The sequence below is a fragment of the Phyllopteryx taeniolatus genome, chromosome 1, assembly GCF_024500385.1.
Source record: "Phyllopteryx taeniolatus isolate TA_2022b chromosome 1, UOR_Ptae_1.2, whole genome shotgun sequence".
NCBI classification, from domain to species: domain Eukaryota; kingdom Metazoa; phylum Chordata; class Actinopteri; order Syngnathiformes; family Syngnathidae; genus Phyllopteryx; species Phyllopteryx taeniolatus.
The window spans coordinates 30,704,800-30,720,909 of NC_084502.1; the positions used below are offsets into that span (position 1 = coordinate 30,704,800).

The window sequence follows — 16,110 nt, forward strand, 5'->3', positions numbered from 1 at the left end:
GGCAACATAAGCAAAAACATTTTGTTTACTGGTTCTTGATAAAATGCCAACAAATGAAAAATGAAAATATGCTAATGTAGCAAGATAGCAACACGTGAAAAAAATTTTTTTTTAATGGTAGTTGACCAAATGCTAACATGCTAACAAATGCAGGATTTTGCATTTTGCCCTGTAGTCAGTAGCCATGTTAAAATGATGAAAATGAAAGTAAACGGCAGTGTTTTTCCGCTCTGATTTCCACGCTCCAGCAAGAAGAGGCGTCGGCTCTGTCCAGCCGTTCAGTTAATGGAAACATTTTAGCGGCAATCATGCTTGAGGATATGGAAAGTGGGTGACATACACGCAGCTCTTACCAACACTCCAGAGCTCGGCCGGCCAAGATGTCGTTTGTTGGAAAACTAGCCAGCATTGTTCCTTCTCACAAATATCATGCACTGAGTTTGCATTTGTGTGCATTTGCACAATTCCACAATTCCAGGAATGGTTTAGAGCAGGGGTGGGCAAAGAATGGGCCACAACCCACATACAGTCCGCTCCGTTCTTTAATCTGGCCTACTGGGTATTTACTGTACAATATCAAGGGCACAGTAATATTTTTTTGCATTAATTTGTTTTTTCCTAAATATGGTTTAATTTAATATTTGTTTTAGTCATTTTTAATCATAAAATAATTGGCTGATTAAATTCTTGTAAATAAAAAAATAACTACCTACAAAGCTTCAACAATTAGTCTCCTCAGTTCCCAAATGTTTATTGAATGTTGTTAAAAGAAAAGGTGATGTAACACAGTGGTAAACATGACCCTGTCCCAGCTTTTTTGGAATGTGTTGAGCCATAAAATTCTAAGTTAATGATTATTTGCTAAAAACAATAAAGTTTATCAGTTTGAACATTAAATATCTTGTCTTTGTAGTGTATTCAATTAAATATAGGTTGAATGTGATTTGAAAATCATTGTATTCTGTTTTTATTTATGTTTAGGTGTGAATGTGAGTGCGAATGGTTGTTTGTTTCTATGTGCCCTGCGATTGGCTGGCGACCGGTTCGGGGTGTACCCCGCCTCTCGCCTGAAGATAGCTGGCATAAGCTCCAGCAACCCGCGACCCCAGTGAGGATCAGCGGTGAAAGAAAATGGATGGATGAATAGATTATTATTATCATTATGAAAATAAACTGCATATCAGTAATATTAGTACATATTTAACTTTGGTGTTTTTTTTAGGTGAATGTATTATAATTACATTAATTATTAGTGATAACATTAAACAATTTATATGAACTATTATCATATTATTAGAATAACCTATTTTACATGCACATTTTCTACTTTGTGTTCACCTCATCTAAGAATAACTTGGCCCATCTGTTGGTTTTAAAAATCAAAAGTTTGGCAATCGGAAAATTGCCATTTAGTTAAGTTGATTTAACATTAGAAAAATATGAATAAAATAATCAAATCTAGATTCAAGTTCAACATTGTTCTTATTTTATTAAATTTGTCTATTAGTAATTATAATTAAAATCATTATAACAAATATTTTGGTGTCATATATTAACATACATTTTTTACTTTTTTTTTTTTTAATTGACATCATTATTTACCGCGACCCGAAATGGTTGGATGGATGGCTTAGTACAGTAATGCCTTAGTAATTGTGTTACTTTTGTAGCGTGTTGCTCTGAGCACTGACAATAATGTGGTTCATGGACGGCACGCACATGGCTCAGAATTGAATTATCCCCTCCTGCTGCTCTCTAGGCTTGAATTTTGACATGTTGTGTTTTTGCTCTGTTTTCTATAGCTTTTGTTTGTGAGCGTTTTACTTGACAAATATGTCTGACATCTCCACGAAGAGGCCCTTTGTCATTCCCGCAATGGTTGTATAGCCTACAGTATGTGACACTCAACACATCCAGGGGCTTTTAGGAAGCAAATGCTTGTAATAGGCTCTAAGGTTTAAAAAAAAACAAAAAACATCTATAAGTAGTCTCATTGGAGCTGAACAACAGTAAGTGGGCCATTTGTGTCTTGTTGTTTTTCCTTGACGTTCTAATGAGCTTTGCAAGGAAAATCATCTGGACAAAGTGCAGTTTTGCAGGAAAATGACTTGACGGATGTCGAACGGTCCGATTGGAGCTGGGAATATCTGGATGGTCTGTACACCTCATCCATCCATCCATTTTCTGAGCCGCTTCTCCTCACTAGGGTCGCGGGCGTGCTGGAGCCTATCCCAGCTGTCAACGGGCAGGAGGCGGGGTACACCCTGAACTGGTTGCCAGCCAATCGCAGGGCACATAGAAACTAACAACCATTCGCACTCACAGTCATGCCTACGGGTAATTTAGAGTCTCCAATTAATGCATGTTTTTGGGATGTGGGAGGAAACCGGAGTGCCCGGAGAAAACCCACGCAGGCACGGGGAGAACATGCAAACTCCACACAGGCGGGGCCAGGGATTGAACCGGGGTCCTCAGAACTGTGAGGCTGACGCTCTAACCAGTCGTCCACCGTGCCGCGCATATTTACATCATGTTCTCAAATGTATCATAGACTGGATACAGCAAATCATAATTGTCTGTGCATCGCTAATGTAACATTTAATGCTGGGTGCACCTCTCGTGTTCACGGGGAGAACATGCAAACTCCACACAGGCGGGGACGGGGATTGAACCCCGCACCTCAGAACTGTGAGGCTGACGCTCTAACCAGTCGGCCACCGTGCCGCCTGTCTGTACACCTCAAGTGTACAATATGTATGCCTTATTGTATGGTGTATGCACCTCTAGTTTAATAAAACTAGTAAAACATTTTAGAGCATACCTAATGGTCTGTGCAGTGTGCATTTCTAGTGTACAATAGTTATGCTTTATTTAATGTTATGTTCACCTCTAGAGCAGGGTTATTGACTAAAATTTTAAAATGTCTAGATCGAGAAGATTTCTTGAAGCAAATGTCTGGAAGATCATATTATGTCTATTTATTGTGCTATATATTTAAGTAGCCTTGTCTACGTTTGCTTGTAATCAATGCCTCAGTGAAATAAAAAAATCTTTAGCCATTTATTATTGTCAAGTAATACAGAACTAAACAAATATGTATGACTGTGCTCATAAGTTTACATAATTTACAGAATTTGTGAAATACGCATACAGTATTTAATTTTTTTTAAATATGACTGATGACGGAAGAAGGACCATCACTATTTTCTTTATGGTTATGTTTTATTTAATGATTGTGCTTTTCTGAAACGCCTGACAGTTTAATTTGCATCCCATTAAAAATGAAATTAAATATGTTTTGTCTGATCCTTCATGTTTTCTTTCAAAAATGGTACACAGTTTAAAAATTCTGTCCAGGTAATCAAGCTTATGAGCACCAGTGTGTAATGTTCTCTAATTTACGGAATAAATGGAGGACTGCATTTCAAATTTAGAGCAAGTAAATAAAAAGTGAAAGCTTCAGAAAAATAAAACAAAGAGGTTGATGATGTATGAGTGATCTTAATGGTAGTTAATGTTTTCTGTTGTTGTTGTTGTTGTTGTTTTTTTTACTTAAAATGGTCATCGCTGACGCGCTAATGCTAATTGTGAATGCTAACCGTTTAGCAAAGGCTGATTTTGTTGTCTCAAATTCTGTACAATTTATACCATACACTCGGTACCAACATATGCAGTTAAAGGATAGAAGTCCAGCCCTCATAAATGAGAATAATACGCATGTTAGTAATAAAAATATATTTCATTTCAATTTTTATTTTTTGGGGATAATCGATTCTAAAAAGATTCAATAGTGACAGCCCTACTCTAGTGCAACATTTTAGACTATGTGTCATGATCTGTGTACCTCTAGCGTACAATATTTATTCCTTATTTAATGGTCTGTGCACCTCTAGAGTAAAATTTTAGACCATACGTAATGGTCTGCACACCTCTAGTAAAACATTTTAGAGCATACCTAATGGTCTGTGCATCCCTAGTATAGCATATTTACAGCAGATTAAAATGGTCTGTGAAGCTCTAATGGAGCACATAATTTACAAGGCATGTGGGCCTCTAGTATATTTAGACCTATGTAATGGTCTGTGTACCTCTAGTACGCCATAATTACAATCTGATGTGAAATATGAGGGCAATCCTTTTATAACCTTACAGGCTTTGTGCTGTGTGGTGCAATAAGTCACCATAGTGGACACTGGGCTCTTCAGGGGTGAGCAGGAAGCATGTAGCTTCTTTCTTGGTCCGATCTCGCCCTCGGGGGCAGCGCAGGGACCATTTTTCACTGGGGGACAGCGGCTGTGTCAAGCTGCAGCCTTCCTCCTCAGAAAGGGCCACGTTCGCATCGCCGTTCTGTTTGGACTCTGACAGAAAAACAAAACAAAACAAATCACTCAGCGGCAGAAAAATGGCATTGCTTTTACCCACTGCTCCCACGGGGCCTGACAACTGATTACTGCATGGGACCTGCCTGAGATCAAATCCTCCACATGTCTAATTCACATGTGCCAGGATGCATGTAAATTGCATGTACATAAGCCATGTGCTCGCGTGCTGGCTCACTAAATTCTTGACTGGAGTTCAAATCCCAGCTGGAGGAGATATGTTTGGATAAACTTTTCAAACATTTTCAAGCTTTTTTAAAATATTTATATACCGTTATTTTGTACTGTATTGTGTGTTTCAGGCTACGAAAAAACAAACTTTAAAACAATAATTTTGTACTGTATGTTTGTATTTAGGCCATGAAAATGTCCATTAAATCGAGGTTCCACTGTACTTTGATCCCATTTACACAGTGTGTGCACACCTAATATAGCATATTTATTTCTCCTTTATACGGTCTGTGCACCTATACGCTAGCATATTTACATCCATCCATCCATTTTCTGAGCCGCTTCTCCTCACTAGGGTCGCGGGCGTGCTGGAGCTATCCCAGCTGTCATCGGGCAGGAGGCGGGGTACACCCTGAACTGGTTGCCAGCCAATCGCAGGGCACATAGAAACAAACAACCATTCACACTCACAGTCATGCCTACGGGCAATTAATTAATGCATGTTTTTGGGATGTCGGAGGAAACCGGAGTGCCCGGAGAAAACCCACGCAGGCACGGGGAGAACATGCAAACTCCACACAGGCGGGGCCAGGGATTGAACCGGGGTCCTCAGAACTGTGAGGCTGACGCTCTAACCAGTCGTCCACCCTGCCGCGCATATTTACATCATGTTCTCAAATGTATCATAGACTGGATACAGCAAATCATAATTGTCTGTGCATCGCTAATGTAACATTTAATGCTGGGTGCACCTCTCGTGTACCATGTTTACATCATATGTAATGGTTGTATGTCTACTGTAGCATATTTATATAGTGTTTTCTATATTAACATCATATTTAATGGTTGGTACACCACTTCATTACCCCCGCAGTGGACCCCCCGCATGTTCTGTATTCTGATTCTGATTAGCGGATAGACCTGTTTTGGGATTTTTGTGGGAACCTATTCCCCGCTCATTCGCAGTATTTTTTTTCCAGATCCCCCGCTTATTTGTCTCTTTTTTTTTTTTTTTTACCCATTCCTCCACTTATTTCTTTTCAGGAAAAATGGCAATTATAGTGTCAATATTTTTTGCGGCTTTTCGCTATTTGCGGTCGGTCCCTGTCCCTATACCCTGTGAATAACGGGGTCCACTGTACCATATTTAGATTATATTTAATGTTCGGTCCACTTCTACTATAGCAAATATACAGCATGTTTTTTAATGTGGCATATTTACATTATGTTTAGCCTATTTGTGGCTTTTTGGGGGGGACTCTATCCCCCATTGTTTGTGGAAACCCGCGCTTTTTCACAGTATTTCCCCCCCTATTTTAAACCCGATCGCCTACTTTTTTGCTTTTTGGGGGGCATTTTTTTTCATGGCAATTACACTGACCGTCAATAATTTGCAGACTTTCGCTGTTTGCGATCAGGCCCAGTCCCTGTCCCTTGTTATTATTTTTACCGGGGGTCCACTGTACAGTACCATACTTACATCAGATTTAATGGTCTGTGCACCTCTACTATAGCATATTTACATCTCATATATAATGGTCTGTGTAACTCCAACATAAAATATAGACATAATTTTTAATGGTCTGTGCACCTCTAACGTAACATATTGTAATCATATTTAATGGTTGGCGCACTTCTCGTGTACCATATTCACATCATATTTAATGGTCTGTGCACCTCTAATGTACCATTTTTATTTCATATTTACCTGGCCGGTGACGCTGGGATTTTTGTTGGCCATTTGCATCAACTTTGCTTCCTTTTGAACTATTTTAACTGTGTTAAGGTAAATGTGAAGGATTTTTTTTATACCTGATTTTATAATTTTCAACTTCTGTTGTGTAAATATCTGCACACATCTAATGTAAGAATGTGCAAAAACCCTCACGGAGGGTGGCGGTCTGACCTGCTCGATTGTTGTCGGCCGCCAGAGGACACGTGTCACTCTGAGTGCTTTCCCTGCATGAGTTGCTGTCCGACTTTCCAAAGGAAGCCGAGTCAGTCTGAGCCTCAGGATTGGGGTTGTGCTTATTCTTCTTCTTGGGCAGCTTCTGCTTGGCCATGGCCAGCGAGTAGTACATCCCGAAGTTGTTGACGATGACTGGCACGGGCATGGCGATGGTCAGCACACCGGCCAGGGCGCACAAGGCCCCCACCATCATGCCCAGCCACGTCTGCGGGTACATGTCTCCATAGCCAAGTGTGGTCATGGTGACCACGGCCCACCAGAAGCTGATAGGGATGTTCTTGAAGTGCGTGTGGTGGGCACCGGTAGGGTCGTGCGGACTGGCTCCGATCCGCTCGGCGTAGTAAATCATGGTGGCGAATATAAGAACTCCAAGAGCCAAGAAGATGATAAGCAGCAGAAACTCGTTGACGCTCGCCCTTAGTGTGTGCCCGAGCACGCGCAGGCCTACAAAGTGTCGGGTCAGCTTGAAGATCCGAAGGATGCGGACGAAGCGGACCACTCGCAGGAATCCCAGGACGTCGTTGGCCGCCTTGGACGACAGGCGCCTCAGGCCCATCTCCAAGTAGAAGGGCAGGATGGCCACGAAGTCAATGATGTTCAATGAGTTCTTCACAAAGAGCAGCTTGTCCGGGCAGAACGCGATCCGAACCAGGAACTCAAAAGTGAACCACAGCACGCATACGCCCTCCACCAGGGTGAGGACGGGCTTGGTCACCATCTCCAAGCGCTCCTCGGCTCGCGTCACGTTGCCCACCAGCACCAGCTCTGTTCGGTTCTGGAGCTCGTTGAAGGCCTCGTGGGTCTCCAGGCAGAACGTGGTGATGGACACCAGGATGAAGAAGAGGGACGCCAGGGCCACTCCCTGGTGAGAAATCATCGAACAAGAATATATCAGCATTGTAAACAATGTAGTGCACATACTGAACACCTTTTCAGAATGTTTGTGAAACAAAAGGTGCCAGGGTCCGAGAAGCATCAACAGGGCAGGCAACCCCGAGGACGCTCTCCACCACACATCTACCCAAAGTGTAGTACGCCAAAGAATCACTAAATTAAAATGTTGAAAATATGCATCATGTTACAGTGGCTTACAAGAATATTAAATATACTTTTTAGGACTAAAACCGCGGCCTTGTTTTTGATGAACACTACCAACTCCAGGCCGACTACACTACAGGATTTTAATCTTGGTCATTCTGGTGCTACTCAGATAGCCAAGTATTTTTTTGAGGTGGGACTTGGTGTAAAACGTTTGAGATCCATTGGGCCCAGAAAGATTGCTAACGTTGGTGTGGCTGCTGTGCCACAGCAGCTGCTCGGCTGCAGAGAGGAAGGCATTACACAGGACGGCAAAGGCTGCTCAGAAGATTGTGGGGTGCAGCCTCCCCACCACTACAGACATCTTCACCAGCAGGTGCAGAAAGAGAACTCTATGCATCTTCAAAGACTCAACCCACTCAGCACACCATCTCTTCCATCCACTCCCCTCGGGCCGGAGGCTACGGAGCATCCAATGCAGGACCACGAGGCTGAGAAACAGTTTCATTCCAAAAGCTGTTAGACTAATAAACTGGAAAAGTACTCTGTAGCCCCGACATCAGGCTCGCTTGTGCCTATTCATTTCTGCACGATGAAATCTTTCTTCTTTTCAAGTACAAAGACCATGGAAATATCATGTAAGTATTATGTACAAGTCAAGCCTCTGGATTTGTATTTCCGCCGCATCCAAATTATGGCTGCATTTGCACCTTTGCAAAAATTCACAACTGCAAATAGGTATTTATTTTATTTTTTTTATTGTTTTTTTTGTCTCAATTTCTTACTCTATTTAGTCTTGAGACTTACTTGGCCTATCTGGGACTTTGGGTAACAAATTTCATGCCATATCATGTGCAAATGTGTTGGTATGACAATTAAAGTAATTGAATCCTTGAAAGGGTTTAGAAAAAATGCATAGGCTAGGCTTGAGAAGCTTGAGGCAAGATGCTTTTGAATTTGCATGTCGTATGGGACTTTTTGGAGGGAGAGAGGCTCTTGAAAATTTTAATGGGGCTTTTTTGGTGTTTTGGGATAGAAGGGGGTACATTTTTGTTCATTTTTAAATGGGTTTGGTCTTGGAGATTAAGAATATATAACTCAACATTGATGTTGTTTTTCTTCAATGAAAGAATTGATTGCTCAAGATAAAAAAAAATATTTTGATAAAGTTCTATTTACAAATAAATCTGTTCAGCCTGTATATGCTACCCTTGGGTCAAATTCTTCAGAACTTTAATCTTGACTTATAGCTATGTAGATGACACAGTTATATCTAGCAGTGTCTCCAGATGACTACAATTCAATTGAGGTGTTGTCACTGGCTAAAACATATAAATATCTGGATGAGCCAAACTTTTCTTCAATTAAACCACCGCAAAATTGAGATAATTGTTTTTGGCAATAAAGAAAAGGGAATTGCTGTAAATACCTGGAGTCACTCTCTTTAAAGACCAAGTCCGAAACCTTGGTGTTCTGATAGATTCGGACCTGACTTTCAACAGTCATATAAAATCAATTACTAAAACTGCCTTCTACCATCTGAAGAACATATCCAGAGGGAAGGCTTGCATGTGTCAAGCAGACCAGGAGAAGCTCATCCATGCTTTTATCTCAAGTAGACTTGACTATTGTAATGGTCTTCTGACTGGACTCCCTAAAAAGAGCATTAAACAGCTGCAGCTCATTCAGAATGCTGCGGCTCAGGTTCTGACCAGAACAATGAGGTCAGAGCATATTACTCAAATTCTAAAGTCTTTACACTGGGTTCCGGTCAGCTTTACAATAGATTTTAAAGTTCTGCTACTAGTCTATAAATCACTCAACGGTTTAAGTGCTGAATACATGAATGAAATGCTAATGGAATATAAACCCAGTTGGGCTCTGAGATCGACTGACTCAGGTCAAATAGTGGAGCACAGAGTCCAAAGCAAACATGGTGAAGCAGCATTTAGCTATTATGCTGCACACAAATGGAATAAGTTGCCAACAGAAGTTACGTCAGCCCCAAGTGTGCATGTTTTTAAGTCCAGGTTAAAAACTCTTCTTTTTTTCCCATCCTTTTTAGAACATTTCCATTTTAAAATATTTCTTGCACTGTATGCTGTTTTAATTGTATTTTTATTTTATTTTTTTCTCTTTTTTTAAATGTTAATAAGCTGTTTTTTCTTTGTTTTTAAATGCTTTTAATCATGTAAAGCACATTGAGTTACCTTGTGTATGAAATGCGCTATATAAATAAATTTGCTTTGCTAAATGTCTTGCATTTTAATTGTATTAAAGCTTGACCTGGAATGGAAATTTACTAGAAATTTTAAACCCCTTTGTAACCGTAACTACCGCTGATTTGAACTGACAATGATGAACTCAAAAGATTGTTTTGTTAGGGGTTGCACCGCCAGCGGTAACCACTTCTAACGGGACAGATTGGGAAGAAAACATCCATGATCAGATTTGTGGAAGACATTTTCTCAGGTATGTATTAAATGTTTGGTTGGTTTGTCTTGTTTAATTTAACAATAATGGCGAGCCTGCTTGCTAACGTCAGCCATCCATTTCAGGGTCAAAAGATCATTTTTGTACAGCGTGCCATTAATCCGAGCAACAGAAAAGTCAAATCATTAGCCAATCCCTTAATGATCTTGTTTACCATGTCTGAATTTCCACAACCTCGATTTTCGAATTACCGTACTACAGTATTACATATTCTGTCTTCCTTAGAAGCAACTTTACTTTATGTAACAACTTTTTTTTGGACTGACACTTCACACATTCAAACTACACCAGTAGAGAAGAAGGCTAAAAATCTGAATTTGTGCCATTCACACTCAATCACTCTGCCTTGGCCTAATGAAAATTATTTTATTTTTTTACCCATGATGAAGTACGTGTGATGTCACGGTGAAAAGGTCTATGCTGTATGGTACATTGGAGGTTGACAGACCATTACATATATTGTAATTGTAAATAATGTTAAGTTAGAGGTCCACATTTCATCAATACATACTGTATTTCTCAGGTCCCACTGTCTGAGTTAGTGAACATAGATGGAGCATACTGAAGTGCTTAACATCAACAGCAGCATGCAACATGCAAACAATGAAAAACAATGAGTTTGTCATACCATCCCATTTTAATGAACAATATTGCAAGCTGTCAGAAGAATGAATGGACGCATGTTTGTCTTTATATCGTAAGCAGCCCGTCTTGTTTCTTTACTAAAAGCCTGAACAAATTGTATTGCTCTTGCTAAATAAATAATCCCGCAGCTGGATAAATAAGTCTGCTGTGTGTGTGTGTGTGTGTGTGTCTGCACGCATGCATACGTGCTAGCTGGCATATGTGTGTGTGTGAATGTGTATGTGTGTGTGTGCGTGTGTGTGTTCGTGTGTGTATTCCATTAATGTGTTTACACATTGTGTAGCGACTCATCTCCCTTTTAGGATGAAACGCTACCAGCTCTTTCGAGTCAAGTTAGGTAAAGTTTGTGTATGTGTGTGTGTCTCCGTGTGTGTGTGCATACGTATGTGTGTTCATATGTGCATGCATGTGAGTGTGAGTAAATTTATGTACATGTTTGTGAGCGTGCGTGTGTGCGTGTGTGTGCACATGCGAGTGCATGTGTACACGTGTAAGTGTGTGTACGCATGTATTGTGCATGTGTGAATGTGTGTGAGCATGTGCGTGTTCTTGTGTATGCGTATGCTTGTAAGTGTGAGTGGATCTGTGTGTACGTGCACGTCAAATCATCTTTCCCGCTTGAAATGAAAGGAAATGCCGTTAATCTGTTCCAGCCTCCCAAAAAAACAACAAAAAATGTTTATTTTTTTCAATTTGAAAAATAGCCCTGTATAATATTGTTCGTTATAAAAACATACAGTAAGGACATAATTAAATATATTTTTTTCACACTTTGCATCAATCATGATTGTGCTGCAGCCCGCCTTGGCCACCTGGGGGTAGTATAAGACAGACAGACAGACATTATCTACGAGAGTGCCAAAGAGCCCTGACACTCCCAACTAATGAAAATCTTAATTTTGTTGATGTGAAAGCCAATAGAATGATAATATTTTATCATTGCAGTATTCAGGCCAAAAGTCACATACTGTATATACTCAAGGAGATATTTGAATGTATGCATTTACACAAACAAAAAAATATATATTTATATTTACAAGTAGTTTTGTGAACTATATTGCTCCATATAGTACATGATAAAGCACAGCATATAAAATAATGATTAATACATAGGAAAAGCTGTCTATTTGAATTATTGGTAGTAGGCCCATTGTCATGTCAAGATTATTTGTATCAAAGGGCTTCACAGGTGGGTCACTGATGGAGTAGTGGTACATTCGCCTGACTTTGGTACAGGCAGCATGGGTTCAGTTCCCACTCAGTGATGGTGTGAATGTGAGTCTGAATGATTGTCTTTCTCAGTATGTGCCCTGTGGCTGGCTGGCGACCAGTTCAGGGTGTCGTCTGCCTTTCACCTTTCACCACAAGTAAGCTGGGATAGGCTCCAGCGCCCCACGACCCTGAATAGGAGAAGTTGTGTAGTGAACGGATGAATGGATGGCTTCTCAGGGCCTCAGTTGGCAAAGATTGGTGACACCAGAAATAGAATCAGAATCATCTTTATTTTGCCAAGTATGTCCAAAAAACACACAAGGAATTTGTCTCCGGTTTTGGAGCCACTCTAGTACGACAACAGAGAATGTTTTTGAGACATAAAGACATTGAGAAAAACACTGAGCAATAAAAGGTTGCTAGTAATCTGGAAATGCCGGTACTTTTTTTTTTTTTTTTGCAAAAAAGTCCTCTAGCAATTAGAGCGGTTTGAATGACTAATATAGAATTAGTCCGGTGCAATGACCATTGTGCAAAGGCCGCATGGAATGTATGCAGTTTAAAGTGACTAGTAGTGCAATAATCTGGGACAATGTCGATTGTGCAAATGTTGCAGATACTCCTCAGTCAGTGTGCAAATGGTGCAGATGCTACTCTGGCATGAGTGGCCAGTATTGGTCAACAACAGATATGCAGGTAGTGTAGCGTGGCGAGACTACTACAGTGAATGCACGAGTATGTATAATTGACCCGACAAAAATCTGAGAACAAACTCAAGACAAAAAATTGGCGGCATGTTGCAATGGAATTGTAGGTTAGCTGTTTAAGAAGTTGATGGCAAGATGGGAAGAAGCTGTTGGAATGTCTGCTAGTTTTAGTTTGCATTGATCGGTAGTGCCTACCTGAGCGAAGGAGCTGGAAGAGCTGGTGACCAGGATGTGGAGGGTCCGAGCCGATTTTGCACGCTCTTGTCTTAGTTCTGGCAGCGTCCTCAAAAGTGGGTAGGGGGGTACTGACAATCTTTTCAGCAGTTTTGAGTTTCCGTTGCAGTCGGAGTTTGTCAATATGCAGACTCGTCACCGTCTTTGATGAGGCCAATGACAGTGGTGTCATCTGCAAACTTCAGGAGTTTGACAGCCGGGTGCATTGAGATGCAGTTGTTCGTGGAGAGAGAGAAGAGCAGTGGAGAGAGGTTCGCCTGCTGTGTCCTGCCCGTCAGAAAGCTGTAAATCCACTGGCAGATGGCAGGCGAGACGCTGAGCTGGAGACGCTTGGAGGAAAGGAGTTCAGGGATGATGGTGTTGAAGGCAGAGCTGAAGTCCACAAACAGGGTCCTCGCCTAGGTCCCCTCGCCGTCGAGGTGTTCTAGGATGAAGTGCAGTCCTATGTTGACTGCATCATCCGCAGACCTGTTTGCTCAGTAGGCAAACTGAAAGGGGTCCAGCAGGGAACCTGTGACGCTCTTGAGGTGGTCCAGCACAAGGGATTCAAAGGACTTCCTGATCACAGATGTCAATGTGACAGGCCTGTAATCATTCGGATCCGAGATTGTAGGTTTCTTGGGGACTGAATAATGGTGGAGCGTTTGAAACAGGATGGTATTTCGCACAGTTCCAGAGATCTATTGAAGATCTGTGTGAAGACTGGAGCGAGCTGGTCCGCGCAGACTTTGAGGCAGGATGCGGACACAAGGTCTGGGCCTGCCGCTTTGTTAATCTTTCGTTGTTTGAAGATCCTCACATCCTGTTCATGGATGGTTAACGCAGAAGTCAGAGGTGTGATTGTGGTCGGTGGTGCGGCTGGGTGGGTGTGGGGTGTGAAAGTGTCCTTTTCCAATCTGCAGTAGAAGGTATTCAAGTCGTTGGCTAGTCTACTATTGTTCTCAGCTTGGGGGGATTGTCGCTTGTAATTGGTCAGCGATTGGAATGCATGCCAGACTGATTTAGAGTTGTTAGCGCGAAACTGTTTTTCCAACTTTGCTGCATAGTTCCTCTTTGCAATGTTAATTTCTTTAGTCAGCTGGTTTCTAGTGCGATTATACAGGGCCCTGTCCCCGCTTCGATATGCGTCCTCCTTAGCTTGGCGAAGTTGCGTGGCAGTGAAGCACGGCTTGTTGTTATTGAATGTGCGAAATGACTTTCTTAATACACACACATCTTCACAGAAACTTATATAGCGTCCGTATATTTATCCAGGCTGCAAGCTGAATTTTCAAAGACACTGCAGTCTGTGCAGGCTAAACAGCTTTGAAGTTCTGTCTTTGCTTCATTGGGCCACTTTTTCACTGTTTTCACTGTAGGCTTCGCACATTTAAGTTCTTGCCTGTATGTCGGTATTAAGTGAATTAAGCAGTGATCAGACAAGCCCAGGGCTGCACGAGGTTTGGCACGGTATGTGTTATTTAGTGTAGTATAGCAGTAGTCTAAAATGTTATTTTCCCTGGTAGGACAGTTGATGTGCTGCTTGTATTTAGGGAGTTTGTGGTTGAGTTTAGCTTTGTTAAAGTCCCCGAGGGCGGCACGGTGGACGATTGGTTAGAGCGTCAGCCTCACAGTTATGAGGACCCGGGTTCAATCTCCGGCCCCGCCTGTGTGGAGTTTGCATGTTCTCCCCGTGCCTGCGTGGGTTTTCTCCGGGCACTCCGGTTTCCTCCCACATCCCAAAAACATGCATTAATTGGAGACTCTAAAATTGCCCGTAGGTGTGACTGTGAGTGCGAATGGTTGTTTGTTTGTATGTGCAATGCGATTGGCTGGCAACCAGTTCAGGGTGTACCCCGCCTCCTGCCCGATGATAGCTGGGATAGGCTCCAGCACGCCCGCGACCCTAGTGAGGAGAAGCGGCTCAGAAAATGGATGGATGGAAAGTCCCCGAGAATAATGAGGGTGTTATTTTTCAATTTCGTTTACTTGTTCAGCGAGCATTAGCAGTGCAGCATTCATGTTAGCTTGAGGCGGAATGTAAACACCGTTGAGTATGAATGATGCGACGTCATGAGGCAAGTGGAATGGCTCACAGTTCAAAAACAGCGACTCTAAATGCGGGCTTCAGTGTGTGCTCCGTGATGTTCGTACACCATTTTTCGTTGATATAGAAGCATATCCTGCCGCCTTTTGTTTTCCCCGATGATTCCATGTCACGGTCTGCCCGGTGAAGATGGAAGCCTCACAAAGCCAAGTCTCCCTAAAGCACATGAAGTCCGAAGTCTTTACTGGTCTTTATCAGAAGATGACGCTAGTCCTTTTTGTTGGGAAGAGCGTAGATTCGCGAGGTGGATCGACGGAAACGCCAATCTGCATCCTCTCTTGCGGCGAGGATTGATTGATCCATTGATCTAAAACCCCCAAGCATTATCATTATCTTTACCTACCCAAATTTGTTTTTTAAATTAAAATGAGGCGGCACGGTGGCCGACTGGTTAGAGCGTCAGCCTCACAGTTCTGAGGTGTGGGGTTCAATCCCCGTCCCCGCCTGTGTGGAGTTTGCATGTTCTCCCCGTGCCTGCGTGGGTTTTCTCCGGGCACTCCGGTTTCCTCCCACATCCCAAAAAATATGCATTAATTGGAGACTCTAAATTGCCCGTAGGCATGACTGTGAGTGCGAATGGTTGTTAGTTTCTATGTGCCCTGCGATTGGCTGGCAACCAGTTCAGGGTGTACCCCGCCTCCTGCCCGATGACAGCTGGGATAGGCTCCAGCACGCCCGCGACCCTAGTGAGGAGAAGCGGCTCAGAAAATGGATAAATTAAAATGAAAGGAGGTCTTAAATTGAGCTACATGAGAATCAAAACAAAAAAAACAAAAAAAGAAAAACTATTGATCATTTGCATACAGTCACGTCACTTCCTGTCAAAGTACTGTATACACGCATCTTAACAGTGAGCTGACGGCTTTCAAACTTAGCCTAGCATTTGGTCCCTCCACAGCATGAATTAATTCTCTACTGTGAGAAACACGTTTTCAGACCACAGCACAGGGTGTGAATCGTGCATGTTTTTTAAGCGGTAAAAATATCCGCACACCACACAACAACCGAATGTCCTCTCATTGGACATACTCTGGCACTGACACTGATCTTAATTATTGCCGATGGGTGCCCTTTGTTTGGCTTGAGCACCTTCTCCTGAAACTGTCTGTGCACGCCCCTGCGCTTTATTGTAAAACTGAACAGTTAATATCGCCAAATGTTTCTCTCAACGGTCAG

The 16,110-nt window shown here is 42.1% G+C and overlaps 1 protein-coding gene across 6 annotated transcripts in view; it reads right to left on the minus strand.

The window, feature by feature from the left end:
* kcnc4 (potassium voltage-gated channel, Shaw-related subfamily, member 4) overlaps positions 1-16,110 on the minus strand; it is a 48,629-nt gene that overhangs the window by 19,857 nt on the left and 12,662 nt on the right. For 5 of the 6 annotated variants that reach the window (XR_009790608.1, XR_009790602.1, XR_009790604.1 and 2 more), the window contains exons 2-3: positions 6,457-7,381; positions 4,182-4,358 (exon numbers count right to left, since the gene is read on the minus strand). Coding sequence is in view for 2 of the 6 variants with exons in the window: in XM_061788444.1 (XP_061644428.1) it covers positions 4,182-4,358; positions 6,457-7,381 (1,102 nt within the window). In the remaining 4 variants the exon portion in view is untranslated. Of the gene's footprint in view, positions 1-4,150; positions 4,359-6,456; positions 7,382-16,110 lie in introns of all 6 variants that reach the window. The other variant, XM_061788465.1, reaches the window with a different exon arrangement.